The following is a 14335-nucleotide window of genomic DNA, read 5'->3' as shown; positions in this document are numbered from 1 at the left end:
GTGAGAACTGCGTCAGTACTCCAGCAGACACGTCAGTTTGCTGTTTGAACCAGCACTTGCAAAGGGGGCATGGTTCTGATTTTTAGAGGGAGTGTGCTGGTAATCTCTGAAGTTTAAGTCTTGTTCTGGGACACAAAGTGCTAGTCTGTGTTTATCAGCGATCATCTATTGTGAGACCAGGAGTCTTAGAATTAAACACAACTAGAAATTCAATGAAAAAATAAAACCAATGAAAAATATCCTTACCCGTTCTGCATAGCAGCAGGGTCATATGTTAATGCCATTCCAGTCTGAAACAGAGAGAACAGCTTGATATTCAGCAAAGAAAACAAGGTACAAACATTTGGTTACAGGATAGACTGATAGCAGAGGCTAATTTTACAAAACAAACCGAGAAATATTTCCGGAATTTCTTAAAACTTGTTTTATAGCAAAATAAAACAATAACGTGATGACACAAGTACAAAACAGAGAAAACAACTATGCAACTTTGTGGAATTAGAAAAGCAGCTGTTGCGCAGCACACCGATTTGACCTAACTTTGTTATTTCACTTTCCAAGATAAACTGATCCTTCATGCTGTCAGTACTCTGGCTGGCAAATAATTCCCTGAAATTCATGTTGTTGTTGTTGTTTTCTCTTTATTGGATTGAAGAGTAACCCACCTGCAATAAAAACATTCCTTACTCATGTTTCAAATAACCTGCAAGCAGCAATTCGTCTTGTGCTTTCTGGTGCACCATCCCTGTAGAGCGATAACTAGATTTCCACCCTTTCTAAAAGTTGCTGAGGATGGCATATTAGCAACACAATTCCCTTTCCTTTCTCGAGAGGGTTCTATGCAAATAAATGCTTAAGCAAGCATGCCTGTTCTCGATTTTTTTCCTAATTGTTGTAACTCGCCTTAATCAGATACCCAAACTCAGTATTATTAAAAATATGCTGAAAATCAAAATGTTAAATTACCTGTTTTACAAAGCTTCTTAATACAAAATAAATAAAAATATTTGACCTCAGGGCTAGTCTTATCCAACACACATGCCACCGACAGTAGCTACTAGTAATTTCTTTTCTCCAGAGACTGAATACATGTATTATGAAATTACAAGTCCTGTAGTATCACAAACTGGCTACGACATTCATATAAACTTGGCATCAGTAAATTATTCACCATGAACATAAGGCCCATTGACAATATACTGTAACCCCACAAAGAATTTGTACATTTTAATATTTTTACAACAGCTACACGAGGAAGTAATTTTCCAAAGACAACCAGAGTTTTCTATATCACATTTTAGTGCCAAGGCATGTGTCTTTTCATGTTAATGTTTCCTGAAACCAAACATTTTTTTCTCTTATTTTATCCAACACAAGGTTAGCCAGTGAGAGAGTATTTACACGTTTTTTTAAATGTTCCACAAAGTAGTCCTTGTCTTGACTTGTCTTGGTTTTTTTAGCTATTTATTCAATTTTCCACTGTAAAGAAATCATGCATTTGCTTCTTCAGATGTGCACTAGGTGCACAGACTGATAAGAAGCTATTGGGTTTAATATTAGGCATCAGAAATTGGGAACACATTTCTAAACAAATACTAAACATAATAAATTCATAAAGATTCAGAATTGACTGCTAGAAGTGGTTGATTCTAACCTTTTAGCTACTACAGATACTACAGCGATCCAAACAGAATGATTAAAAATTGAACAATTTGACTAGGATTCACTACATTGTAAAGAAAAGGTCCTGGTTTAGCATTATGTTCAATGCTGTAGTTCAGTTTAAATAATAAATTCAGCATTGTTTATTCTTGTTCTTATTTTTCCTGCTATGCATCTAGTCTTTTTCTCCTTCCTTTCCGAGATGTGTTTGATGACTAATTGTTGCGAGACTCTGCAGGAATATTTCTGAACTTTGCAGCCAACGTAAAAGTCAAATCTCTCACAGTTTTCCTGTAGGATTTTTTTTGAAATGTTAGGGCAATACTCTGAGGGTGACCTTCGTATGTCATCCTGCCCTGACTATTAATGTTTGCTATTAATTATTTTGAAGTATCTTCTAAACATTCTTCATGTGCTTCATGAAATGGAGTTGTCTGTACTGTTACACAGCCAGAAGACAGAATATTTTACTTTCTAACACAGCGGTCTTTCTTGTTCCCAGAATGTGTGATGAGAGCATGAAATGAGGCAACAGAAAATTCAGCTTTTAGTAACGATGAATTATTCAAATGTTTATGCTAAAAGTATTTAATCTTTAATATGCGGCATGGAAGACCGCAACTTCAGTTTATGCATAAAAATATGCATTTATTTTTCTTCACAATTTTGTTCCAGTACCTTCCAAAGACATGCTGGTAAGATAAACGGTCTCCTGAAACTAGCCCTGTGTGCTCTGTGCGTGTGTCCAGCACTGGAGTGGTGCCCAATCCAGACCATGGTTCTGTCTTGTGCCCTACACTTGCAGGGTGGCTCTGTGACCCATGATAGGAATAAGAGGCTACTCCATCAAGCAAACTGAGAAAATCACAATTATTACAGTTTTTTAAAAGGACACAGTCTGCAAAACAGACTTCAGTTTTCTTTAAAAAGTTTGGCACTGGATTAACTCTAATACTGCTAATTTTATGTTAGATTCTTTCTGACAGACGTTGTACTAAAAAGTCACAGAAAATAAAAATCAGTTAAGCATCAAAAGACATGCAAAACGTAAAACACATTCACTGTGGCCAGATGAGGTAGTTTCAGCATTTTGCTTACTGCAGCTGTTAGGTTTTACAAAACACGTTTTTGTGGCATTTCTATTTGAACCAACCTACTGTACTAGTGCCTAGGCCATTAATTAATGTCTATAATGTCACATGCAATTAGCAAAACACTGGAAAAAGAAAAAGCATAAAATTAGTGATACACTTTACATTGAGTTAGTAATGGTACTGTATAAGTTGAGAACCCCTGCTTCTGACACCTTTTAAAAATGTCCTTCAGCTCAAACACCAGAAATATATCACCAGTCAGATTTCATAAGCATTTACCCCCCTAAAAGGTTCTTGCCGTTAAAACAATATTCCCATCTTTATTCCACCAGGGAACTGGAAAAAAATTCTCTTTGTACTACGTCGTGCTGGTGCAGTACAGTGCGACCATCATTTAGCGCTAACTATTCCCAGATATATTTTGAGACACAAGAAGAGATTAAATGCCTGGTTAAAAGGCATGGCTTAAATGTGCCCAGATGTCTGGGCGTATTAAGAGGTCTCCGAAACAGCATGGCTGTCTTTTTTTTCCCCCTTTCCTCAGTTCTGGAGCGGCACGATTGATTTTTTTTGTTGTTGTTCCCAGGCTCTGCCCTGATTTTAATCAAGCTCTTAAAAGCCCAGCTGCAGGAGTCCAGCAGGTGCTTGTTTACTAAACTCATCACACGCTCACCTCTCCTTCTCTCGGCCACGGTCTTCCATTCTGGGGGTATTTACTTTGATTCTGTCGCTTCTTTTGCCCTCCATCAGCAAATTTGCACAGCAAAGGCTCGGCGGGGGCTGGGGAAAAAAGAGCACAGGCCAGGGTTCGTGTTAGAAAAACAGGAATGCGATTATACCAGGGAAACAGTGAAGCTTTGTAAAACCTGAGCGCTTTTGATGTCAGATGGTTTTCCCCTTTTTTCACTTGGTGCTGAAACTTTCAGTCTTTCGCCTCAGCTCTTGGCAGCAGGCCCTCCTAACCGAACATCAAAAACCCACTGGCAGGTCTTTAAAGTGCATAACTTTACATCGCTGAAAAAATAATCAGGATAATCACGCTGGTAAATAACTTAAAGACGATAATAAGCAGCTGTTCCATCAGCCAAAAGTAATTTCTTTATGGCATGACAATATATATTTTTTTTTTTGGGACGATTTGGTTGAGCGTTACAGCAGACGCTGGCCAGTTTTAAAGGCAAGTGAGGGCTTTCTTCATGACAGTGTCTTTGTCTTTTGGGTGAGTCTGGGTAATGTCTTTGTTGCGAATTTCACCATGACATGACGTGCAGTCAATAACAGGATGGAAAAAGTACTTCCAGATGCCCTTTTAAATAAAAGTTCCAAAGCCAACCCAGAACAATACTAGAAGTTATCGTACAAGGTGCAGTGTTCAAATTATCAGGCACTGTGTTCTTTGCAAATTCATTCAAGCTTATGAGCCTGATTGTGCAGACCACTAATGGCCAATAAACAGATCTGCTGGAAGGAACAGAAACAAGTCCACCGGGAAACGTGGAAATCAAGGCGCACCACCATGAAGCACTGTTTTAGCAGCAGGCTTTCTGTTCTTTTTGCTGCTTTTTATATTCTGACTCATGTAAGAATCCACTTATTGCATGTAAATGTACATTTTCTGGTGTGGGCCTACAGCTGCACTAAAACCCAACCTCTACACCACCCAACACGGCTAACCCGGGCACAGGCTTCTTCGTTAAGGTACTTTTTTCAACAGAAAACTCACAACAGCTATTTTAGTTGCAGAGATCTCAGAAGGGGTTTTTATTTTATTTCAGAACCGCCCTGCAGACTGGCTCAAAAAGATGAAAATTCTAAATATCTACGGAGCATTAAATATATACTTTAAGCAGGACAGAAAACCTTTTTCTATGCAAACATACTGTATGTAAGAGCATACGTCCTCTATATAAAAATAGTTCATATACAGTAGTTAAACATAACTTAGAGGCCAAGCTTTTAAAAGTGCTTTGATGACCATCACAAAGTCCTGACATGATCCTGATTGAGGCCATATGGGATTACCATGAGCCAGAGAAAAATAAGAGGACATGTAACCTGTGGAATGCTTTAAAAGATATATGGCTATAAATTATAAAAAATATTCCAGTTTCACTCTGGATTCAAGAGTGAATTCATAGAAGAAAACAAAAGAAAATGAAAGAGTGAAACTATTAAGCAAATCCTTTATGGTATTTTACTTGTATTATACTGTATATACAGTACCGTGTAATAAAACTGACATTTTATATTCTTTATTAAAATTCATACTCGGATACAACAGTAATATATTAAAGAGTAAAGGTTTATACGTCATTTGAAAAACCTAGAATTTTTCAAAGCACTGAATGTTTTAATCGGTAAACGTAACAATCGCAACCCAGCCTTACACAAAAGAATGAAATGATCTATCCGTATGCAAATTTCTTTTAAGATTTCATGAAGCAGATTTAATTTACTGTTGAATGGTCATTTCATTGGACTAATCATGTTTAACTGAAAAGACTTAAAAAAACTGGAAAGAAATGAAAATGAGTGTTTTAAAATTACCCTGGAAAAATAAAATACATTTTATGTGCTGATAATACTCAAGAAAACAAAAGATAGCTTGTGTCCTGCTTCTTTCTTTCTGTTACAACAGAGTAATATGAAACTGTGAAACAGCATTCTGGAACAATTTCCCACTAAAAGTTCTTTATTTAATTTCAAATAATCATGAAAACCTAGAATGACACATATCTGTCAAACCTACACAAGGTTACGATCAAATATGTTAAACATCATTTGGAATAAGATTTTCAATTGATAGAATAATATATATACAGTATTACATAGAGAGTATTTTTTTCCCTACAATTAACTTCTGTTTCTAATACAAGGGTGTTTTGAAGCGTTCAGACCTAGTGTTCTGTTCAGTGTTCTGAGGTCATGCTAACTGGCTGTGGACCACTCCTGTTTAAGAAGGTTGTTGATGGTACCAACGTCGGTGTCCTGCTGCAAGTGAGAAATCACTGTGTAAGTTCTGAGCTGTCTTTTGTAGTATCAGCAAGATATAATTTTTGTACAACATTCCTTGGATGTTTTGTTAAAAATAAATTCATTTTATAGTGAATAAAATTGAACAGCATCCACATACAGTACGTTTCTGCAGAACCGTAAATGTAAAATACACGTAACACCAGCACACAGACTGAACTGGCTGCATGTGAAATACTGGGCTGATGACAAAATTCTGCTTCTCCTTTTAATGCCTAAAATGCTTCCTTTTAAGCCCCTGATTACCTAAAAGATTTAATGCATGAGTACATTTCCCACACACAATTTACGATCACCGAAGCCCAACATCTTATTCCATCTAACACAAGACTTTGCTTTTGTGTGACATCTCATTTAAAGAAGCACTTGTTAAATATGGCTTTTATTGATTCATTCTTTCCTCTGGTCTTATTTAACTGTTGTTGACTTTTAATTGTGTTTTGTGTTTTTAGTGCTTTATTTATTTAATCTGTGTACTGTGCTTTGAGATGTGTGAAAAATAATATTAGGAGTAATACTCAACATAAAGCACTTTGTAGTGTGACAGCAGTGGTCTCTGTAGCAGAAACAATTTTGAACCACCCTTGTAAAAAAAGCACAGTGTAGCACTGTTTTTTTTTCCAGTGTAAACAGGCACATCCATGCAAAAAAGGAGATAAAACATTTGATGAAAATCCCACTGTTCCCTTTGATTAGCACAATTTGAAAAGCTCTTTGAGGGCTTTTCAACACAGGTGGAAACCATAGAGGAAATTAAAAGGAAGCAGAAGAAAGCTCACAAAAAATGTAGCTGTAGCCTCCAACTTGCAACACGGAGAAAGCAAAACCCAAAAAAAAAAAAGAAATTGCAGCTCAACCTGCGTTTTATGAGATTTATTCAAAAAGGAAGCTGAGATGCTTGTGGAATGTCAGGGTTTTATTGTAGCTCTCTAGTGTTAGTGATATTTTGGCTATAGAAATAACTGGAACAATAGAGTCAAAGAGTCACAGCTTACATGAGTTTTTGTCTGTATAAAAGTCGACTTACACCTGTAAGAGCAATTACTATCTATTGCTTGTCATCAGCTTTTTATTAAGAGATCCTGCACTGCAAGGCTGATAAAACAGAGAGAATTGTTGTATGTAATAGATGATAGTGCTGTTTTCTCCTTTGTAAATTTACACCAGATTCCTTTTCATGTTATCACTATCCCATATGCCTCATGTGATGTTGTACTGTTTGCTAAAATGACGACCACAGAGTAATGAGGCACTGATCCAGTTTCGATATAACTAAGTTGGTTAGAAAACTTAATCTTTCTTAAAACGTTTTATTTAAAAACATTTTTTTCCATCAATAAAAAATAGAGCGGACAGAAAATAACAGTAAAGTTGTAACAGTAACTACAGAAAACAACAAGATTACCTGGGTTCACTTGAAGTATTATGTACAAATTGAACTTGAAAACAGACAATTTGCAATAATAAAAAAAAAAACTATTGCCGTTATAACTTGCCACATCAACAGAAAATGTTCACATTACAGAAACAATGTATGACATTGAGCTAGATTACACTTTTCCTATGCAAAGAAGTGTGACAGCATGTTTTCAAATTGCGTTTGAGCTGGCCAAATTGACACGAAAATGTGATAAAAAGTGCACATTGCTTTGATCTAATCTGTATAACCCATCATTTTTGCACTCATATTTTGTGTATTATATATGTATAATATGTATATAATACATGGTTTATTTATACAAGATAATGGCAATCATGGGCATGAACAATTTAAATCATTCCAGTACCTTAAATTGACTGAATCAGCAACAAGAAACTGGGTATGTGAGATTGACTGTGATGTGAATGAGATTAGCTCTTCAAATTATAGCTTCTATTTGACATTCTGATAGTATAGAATGGAAGATGAACAAGTAGAGATTAAATTAACAGAATGATTAAAATGTACTGTAAGTGACAACAGGATGTAATTTGGATTTACAAGAACGTTTGTTTAAAGGTATTGCCTCACTAGTAAAGCAAAGGAAAATAAAGCCCATGAATCCTTAAAACTTAAAATGAACTTCTAAACTTGAAAGGACAGCTTTGTAACTCTTTGATTCATGGAAAGAATTTGAAAGTCATGATCCCGATAATACTGTACTTAACCTGATTTCAAATAGCTAAAGTAGGGTGCCAACTGTTTTGGTCCATCAGGGTACTCAATTCTGAAAGACCAGCTGTCTTTCATTATCTCCAGATTTACAAGCATGAAAAATACTAAAGTCCAAGTAAGAGCGTTGTGCAGGTCCAATTAAGTGATTCAGTACAAACCAATAATTGGACACTGTTTTGGCAACATGATGTCCACTGTGTAGTCAGTTAAGTCAATTAAGAATGATCATTGTCAATCCTCTGATTATCCAGTTCTGCCTTTACTTAAGAACCATAAAGGAATAGTAGTTCTACTCTTATAAAACAGTGAGACAATACGTATGCTTCTTAGAATGTGTTCTTGACTTGTGGGCTTTTAACAGGATTTTAACACAAAATTTGAAGGACGTCATTTGATCCTTTCTTGAAAGATATTTTAACCATCAAAAATCACTTAAGTCATCAAATACCACTTAACAGGAGATAGATGTGTAAAAATATTAAAATGCAAGATTAAATTCCCTGCATTTAAATCTTTCAAATTAAATCTATGCTTTTTCCGTACCACTGAATGATGATGGGAAACCTGCCTTCCGATAATCACATCGCGGGGTATGCAGTCATTGACTGAAATGACCTATAAAATTATATTAATAAGGAGGAGAAATAAGTACCGCACTAGTATAACACCCTAAAAAGTATGTATTTGTAAATAAAACTGTCTTGAAAACTAAGGTGTTTTTAAGTGAAACTGAGTGAAACTCTTAAAAACTAAGATGTTTTCAAGTGCTCTTATATAAGTATTTAAATCTCCAGATCTCTTTTTTCTTCACACTACTGTATATTAGAAATAAACTGCATGCCTCATCTAGGAATTGGGTATAATACTTAAATGCATAGAGAAATTCCATATGGATCATCAAAAGAAACATATCAAGTATAGCTGTTACAATTCACAGTTATGGTAAATTAAAGGACAAACTTTTTTTTCCAGCAAGAACAATTACATTTTATTGAATAGACATGGCATACAGTATCTGAATTCAATGTGCTGATTAACATTTGTGATCAACAAGATTGATCAGCAAGTCTTCTACTGCGAAAGTCACAGACTAGTATCTTGAGTGTCCACTTTTGGAAGCAATACAAAGTGCATACTGTAGATTGAACATGCTGCTTAACAGGATTCTGTCCTCTTCCTCTTGTACATTGTGAACAGGAATCAGACTGTTCACTGGTCTGTGAGATGCTACACATCAAGCTTGGTGTGTACTGTAGGGCATCGACTACACAATTGTTGTATTCTGCTGCATTATTCCTACTTGCACATACTATACAGTATCACAAACTGCCTCCACTACACCTGAAGTCCTGCATTGACCTGACCTTCCTGTCCAGACTCTCCATCGATTGGTTGGCTGTACACAACAGTCCATGCATCACGACTCACGAAGATCTGCGATGACATTCTGCACAAAACCTTGATTCATTGCAAAAGGAAGCTTGGCACTGCTAAAGGTGAGCTAAGCTGAGGTTCCTCTCTTGAAAAGCTCGGCACATTGGGTGCTTTCTGTGACTTCCTTTCTTAATTTTCACCAGGCTTGACAATCAGCGGGTTCAGTCACCCTTTCACTAATCAGGTGACTTGTTCCTTAAGCAACACTAAGAATTACTCCAGTGTACTGTGGTTATGTGTGTGCAATTAATCAAACTGATGCCAAAAACATTGAATCAATATCCAAATACTGTATGTGCACCTTATTTTTCTAAAAACATACACATACTGTACGTCATTTGATGCTCAGCATACAGAAGATCTCAAGTCACCTAAGAAGACTTGATTTACAAAGAAAGAATTAAGCAGGGCAAGTTTCACCTTGCGATTAAATGAATTAAATACATGGTTGACTTGAGTTCAGTGGTTTCTGCAGGTTTAAAAGTATTTAAATGAAGAAATATTAGGATCCCCCTTTAAAAAAGCATCACATCAGCTAATAACAACTAATATGCACTGGGGTAATAGTGCATTACAAATAGAAATCTGGAAATCATCAAACCACAACCCTTTTTAGCACGCATTAAGTACTGTGACAACCCACACAAAATGGTATTATATAGACAACCACTAGAGTATCATTACACTAGATATATTTTCATTGTCACATTACATTAAATCCTGCTGCAATACCCCAAAATCATTATTGTGTACACAACGTTAAATTAACACAACCACGTTGACAAATGGTGTGTGGTAATGGGTTTCATCAAATGAGCTATAAACTGATTAAAGCTTAGCTACAGTATGTAATGCAATATCTCACAACTATCTCCTGCACTCAAGCAGCACACAGAACTAGCTGTTCATGTGAAGAAATATAATATCAACAGAAAACTGTACCTTCGAAAAATCCAGCAACACAAAGACCAAGCAAGAGTTTTGAACATGCTATTCAAAGACAGGCTTTGCACAACAACTGTAAGATGCTAGCATCAGTATAATAAAAACAATCCGCAGTGATGTGCCATTTCATCCAAATATCACTTCACAGTTTTCAACCAGACAAAAAGTCAGCCAAGTTTTATCACATTACTTATCAATACCAAGAATACCGTTAAAGCAAGTACATCTACAGCAAATCTAGTTTGTTACAGGGAAAAAAAGTCACACTGAGAGCACCAATGAAAGTCAGTGGAGGGCTCATTGATAGAAAAACATCTACTATGTTACATACAGTACAATAGACAGTAAATAGTTTAGGATGAAAGAAACAATAACATCTACAATACTCAACAGTATGAAATGTACCTAGCATGATCAAAAAATAATGCAAAATGAAAAAGAGCAATGCCAAAAATACATCACACCTTAAGAGAAAAGAGCTGTTCCACTGTAAAAGAATGGCTTCACTTTTCCAAATAAACCAGTGCTGTTAAAGCAACATTTTAAAACCGACAATCACACACAAATACAGAAATGAAGCCATTTTTTCATGAGCCAAATTATATCAATTCAATTAAGCAGAATGACAGCACATATGACAGAGAATGTGCTCCAGAACTCATTCTCTGTGTCAGTCACCCTCAGTAATCAATTACAATCAAGGCCCTGAAATCAACATGCACATACTGTTTTTTTACCACAAACACACAGCCTGTATTAAGGATTTCCATTCATGGCTGAAAGCTTCCAGCAGGTTTCGAATGACAAGACAGCATTGCTGTATGAATACAGTACTAATTATAAGATGTGTACTCCTGAGAATCTTTAAGAACCCTGACAACGACAACGTCTCTTTTATTCACAGGATAGCAAGCGTGGCATTAAAATAGGTTGGATCCGAGAGAAGTGACACAACCCCAATATTGTGCAAGACTAACTGCAGAAATAAGATGACACACCTTACCATGACACCTGCATTCATCAGGAAAGTCATAAGAAGTCCATCCAAGTATTTGAACTACAGTAGATTTGTTACAAAGTGTAGCAGACTACACACGACCAAAAGTAGACTTTCGATGACACAGTACCAGGTTTCTTATACATTGGGAATGTCTATTAAAGGCAATAAGTATTCAATCTAAATGGCCCATGTTTCCATTTTGTGGTAAAACGGTATCATTATTAATGTTGTGACAACACAAAATGATGGTGTGGAGGCAGTGAGGAAGAAAACTGCCAGTCCTAATGGAACAAAATGAATACCACACTGTGTACATTTAAATAACATTTATGTAAGCAGACAGCTCTTACCACATTTATTTCCAAGCTGTATAACATCTTTGGTTATGCAGAAGAAGAAATTCAAATGAACTGAAACACATGTTTCCAATTCAAAGCTCGCTTTTTCCCAGTCAGTTTGTGGCTGTGCCCTTACAGTTATTTGTGTCTCTGGGGCAGAGAGATGACCTTTAGGCGTTACTCTGTCTACACCTTCATTACACACTGGTGGTCAGAAAGCATTTTCTCTGATTCTCTGATCAAATCTTCTTTCCAAGGAATTAATCACAGCCAAATTCTTGATCATAGACGCCTGGCCAAGCCAGGGCATCCTGTCCATAACTGTTGCTCATTAAAACTGGCTACAGACTTCTTGGCAACTAGCTATGTATGAATTGTTAAGTAGAAGACACTGTTGTCAACTCTAGTTTTTCCTCATCGTGAGCTTGGTGTGTGTCGATTCTCCTCCCGCAAACTTAATTTGTTAGGTTCACTGAGAAACCCAGACCAAGAGTCTCAAAACCTCAACAAAGAGGCTCTCACAGCTACCAGAATAAGACATTACGTCATAATAAATAGCAAGAGGAACCTAATGTTTTTTTTTCCATTACTGTCGATGGGATGCCTCATCCAGTGAGTAACAGCAAGATCCTCCCACTTTTCCTTCACCACTGCCTTTAACCCCCTTCCCCCTGCAGTCCTTCCATTCATGAAATGCTAGTAGTTCTACAGCTTCTTCATCCAAAAGCAGTTCTGCACATCGTCATATCATCTACGAAACAGCATGGAGTTCTCTTCCTTCACAGTATCTTGTCTATGTCAGCTCATGTTAGGCAGTTATAACATTTTCCATGCTCATTTTTCATAGGCTTCTCAGTCAGTACAACTTTTACTCTTTATGCACAAGGAAAGATTTTTCAAGCTTTCGAAAGCTTAGAGGCTCATACAGTATACGGACATATTTAAATGCATAGCCTGCTGGCGTCATGAAAAAAGAGGCCTAAATACATTTCAGCTTGAACAGATGCAGGTGGAATGACTGAGACCCTCTGGAATGTGAGAGGAATAATCTCTCCTTGTTTGTGTTTAGGGTAGGATCATGCTTTATAGAAAATAGCCCCTGATCCCATATTTTGACTTTGCTCACCAGCACATGGAGTTGATAATATGATAAAGAGAAACAGGGACACATTAATTAGCAATAAAGCCACAGCAGCTGAGTCACAGCACAGGAAACCTGTAATTTATTTTAACCACCCGTGAACATGGCAGTGTTTGTCTGTAATTATATTCCTGTTGACATATGCTATCCTTTAACTCTGGGAACAGACAGGTGTAGAATGGGACTAAGGTTTTGTACAATGCGCCTGTGTTTTTTGATTGCCATTCTGCCTGTTACCTTGCTTGTCATGTGCTCCTAAACTGCAAGCAGCAGTTCTCAAACTGGATTCAAGGTGCTGTTGTGGCAGAAAGCGGTTTTGCTTTCTATGACTTACATATTTGTTCAAATCCGTTTTGTGGGCAAAGAGTTTTTTGGGGAGAAAAAAGCACTCCCCTGATGCCAATCAGAACATTTATTTGTATCGTTTTGGATGGTGTAAGCAGCAGGAAACAACCAGGGAACTGGTCTCACACAAAATAAATTCACTTCGCCCAAATGCCTGCACAACAAGTTATTTCATCCTTTATTCAACCAGTTGCGTGAACTTGGAGCAAATTCTCATTTACAATGATGATGGGTTGTGAGAGGTAATTTACTGATTCTCCGCTGACCACGAGTTTCAAGCATTGACCTGTTGGGTAATTCCCATTTAAAATATTTACATTGTCTTTTTTTTTTTTTGGCAGTCAATCGGCTCAGGGAGGAAAATACCCGAACTGCAACGAGCTAATGAAGTCCATGCTGAGGCAGTGCTGGAGGAGAGCACAAACGACTTGAAGATAATCAGTAAACGTAAATAGTGTTACCCATAACGGGGCTAGAGCAAGGGTTAAAAGATACAAAAAGAGTCGAGTCAGGGATAAAAGCAAACTCTTGTCTGCAATGACCCCTTCAACACAACAATAGGCAATATCTGTTGTTCATCCCTTGCTCACCATTACAATAAAACCTTGCCCTCGCTGAATTCTCTGCTTATTACTTTCATAATAAGGTCAGGATATTTAAAAATGCAAATAAATTCAAATCACAGCAGGGAAAGCTCCACGGATCCTGGCAGTTTATACCGTTTTCAGGAGCCTCTTGCTGTACTGAGGAAGCACTTACTTACATGTTTTAAACAAATCGTATGGGCACCTACTCTTCCAAACGTGGCTTTTCTTCCTCTTTCGTTATTTGACGATCACTCATGTCCTCTTGACTTTTTTTGGAGAGTAAATAATATTATGTAAAAGAGAGACAAGGTGGAGAACAAGCTGAAAAAATACCTTATACAGTATATTGCTTTCTTGCCAGCATCAAATAAGAAGATGTAGCTTCAAAATGATGGATTCCTTCAATAACATGTTGATAATTCATCTTCAATATGAATGTCACTGAGATGGTGTGGAATCACTGGAACACAATGAAGTTAAAATTTAATTGAATATCAAAGCCACTTCTTATTATAGGCTTTGAACTGTCATATACTGACACCATGGAAAGATTTATAACAGAAAGGTATTCTCAAAACAATAATTCCCAAAATAATTTGAA

General features: G+C 36.7%; 1 protein-coding gene across 7 annotated transcripts in view; it reads right to left on the bottom strand.

The window, feature by feature from the left end:
• The window catches only part of rbms3 (RNA binding motif, single stranded interacting protein), a 359271-nt gene that overhangs the window by 35844 nt on the left and 309092 nt on the right, over positions 1-14335 (bottom strand). For all 7 annotated transcript variants that reach the window (XM_088602080.1, XM_088602079.1, XM_088602081.1 and 4 more), the window contains 2 exons: positions 3430-3536; positions 247-290 (listed from right to left, as the gene is read on the bottom strand). In XM_088602080.1, coding sequence (XP_088458206.1) covers positions 247-290; positions 3430-3536 — 151 coding nt within the window. The remainder of the gene's footprint in view (positions 1-246; positions 291-3429; positions 3537-14335) is intronic.

This window comes from Lepisosteus platostomus, chromosome 12, assembly GCF_059453375.1.
Source record: "Lepisosteus platostomus isolate fLepPlt1 chromosome 12, fLepPlt1.hap1, whole genome shotgun sequence".
NCBI lineage: Eukaryota > Metazoa > Chordata > Actinopteri > Semionotiformes > Lepisosteidae > Lepisosteus > Lepisosteus platostomus.
Note: the sequence above shows the minus strand (reverse complement) of the source record. Positions and strands in the feature narration are given on the sequence as shown.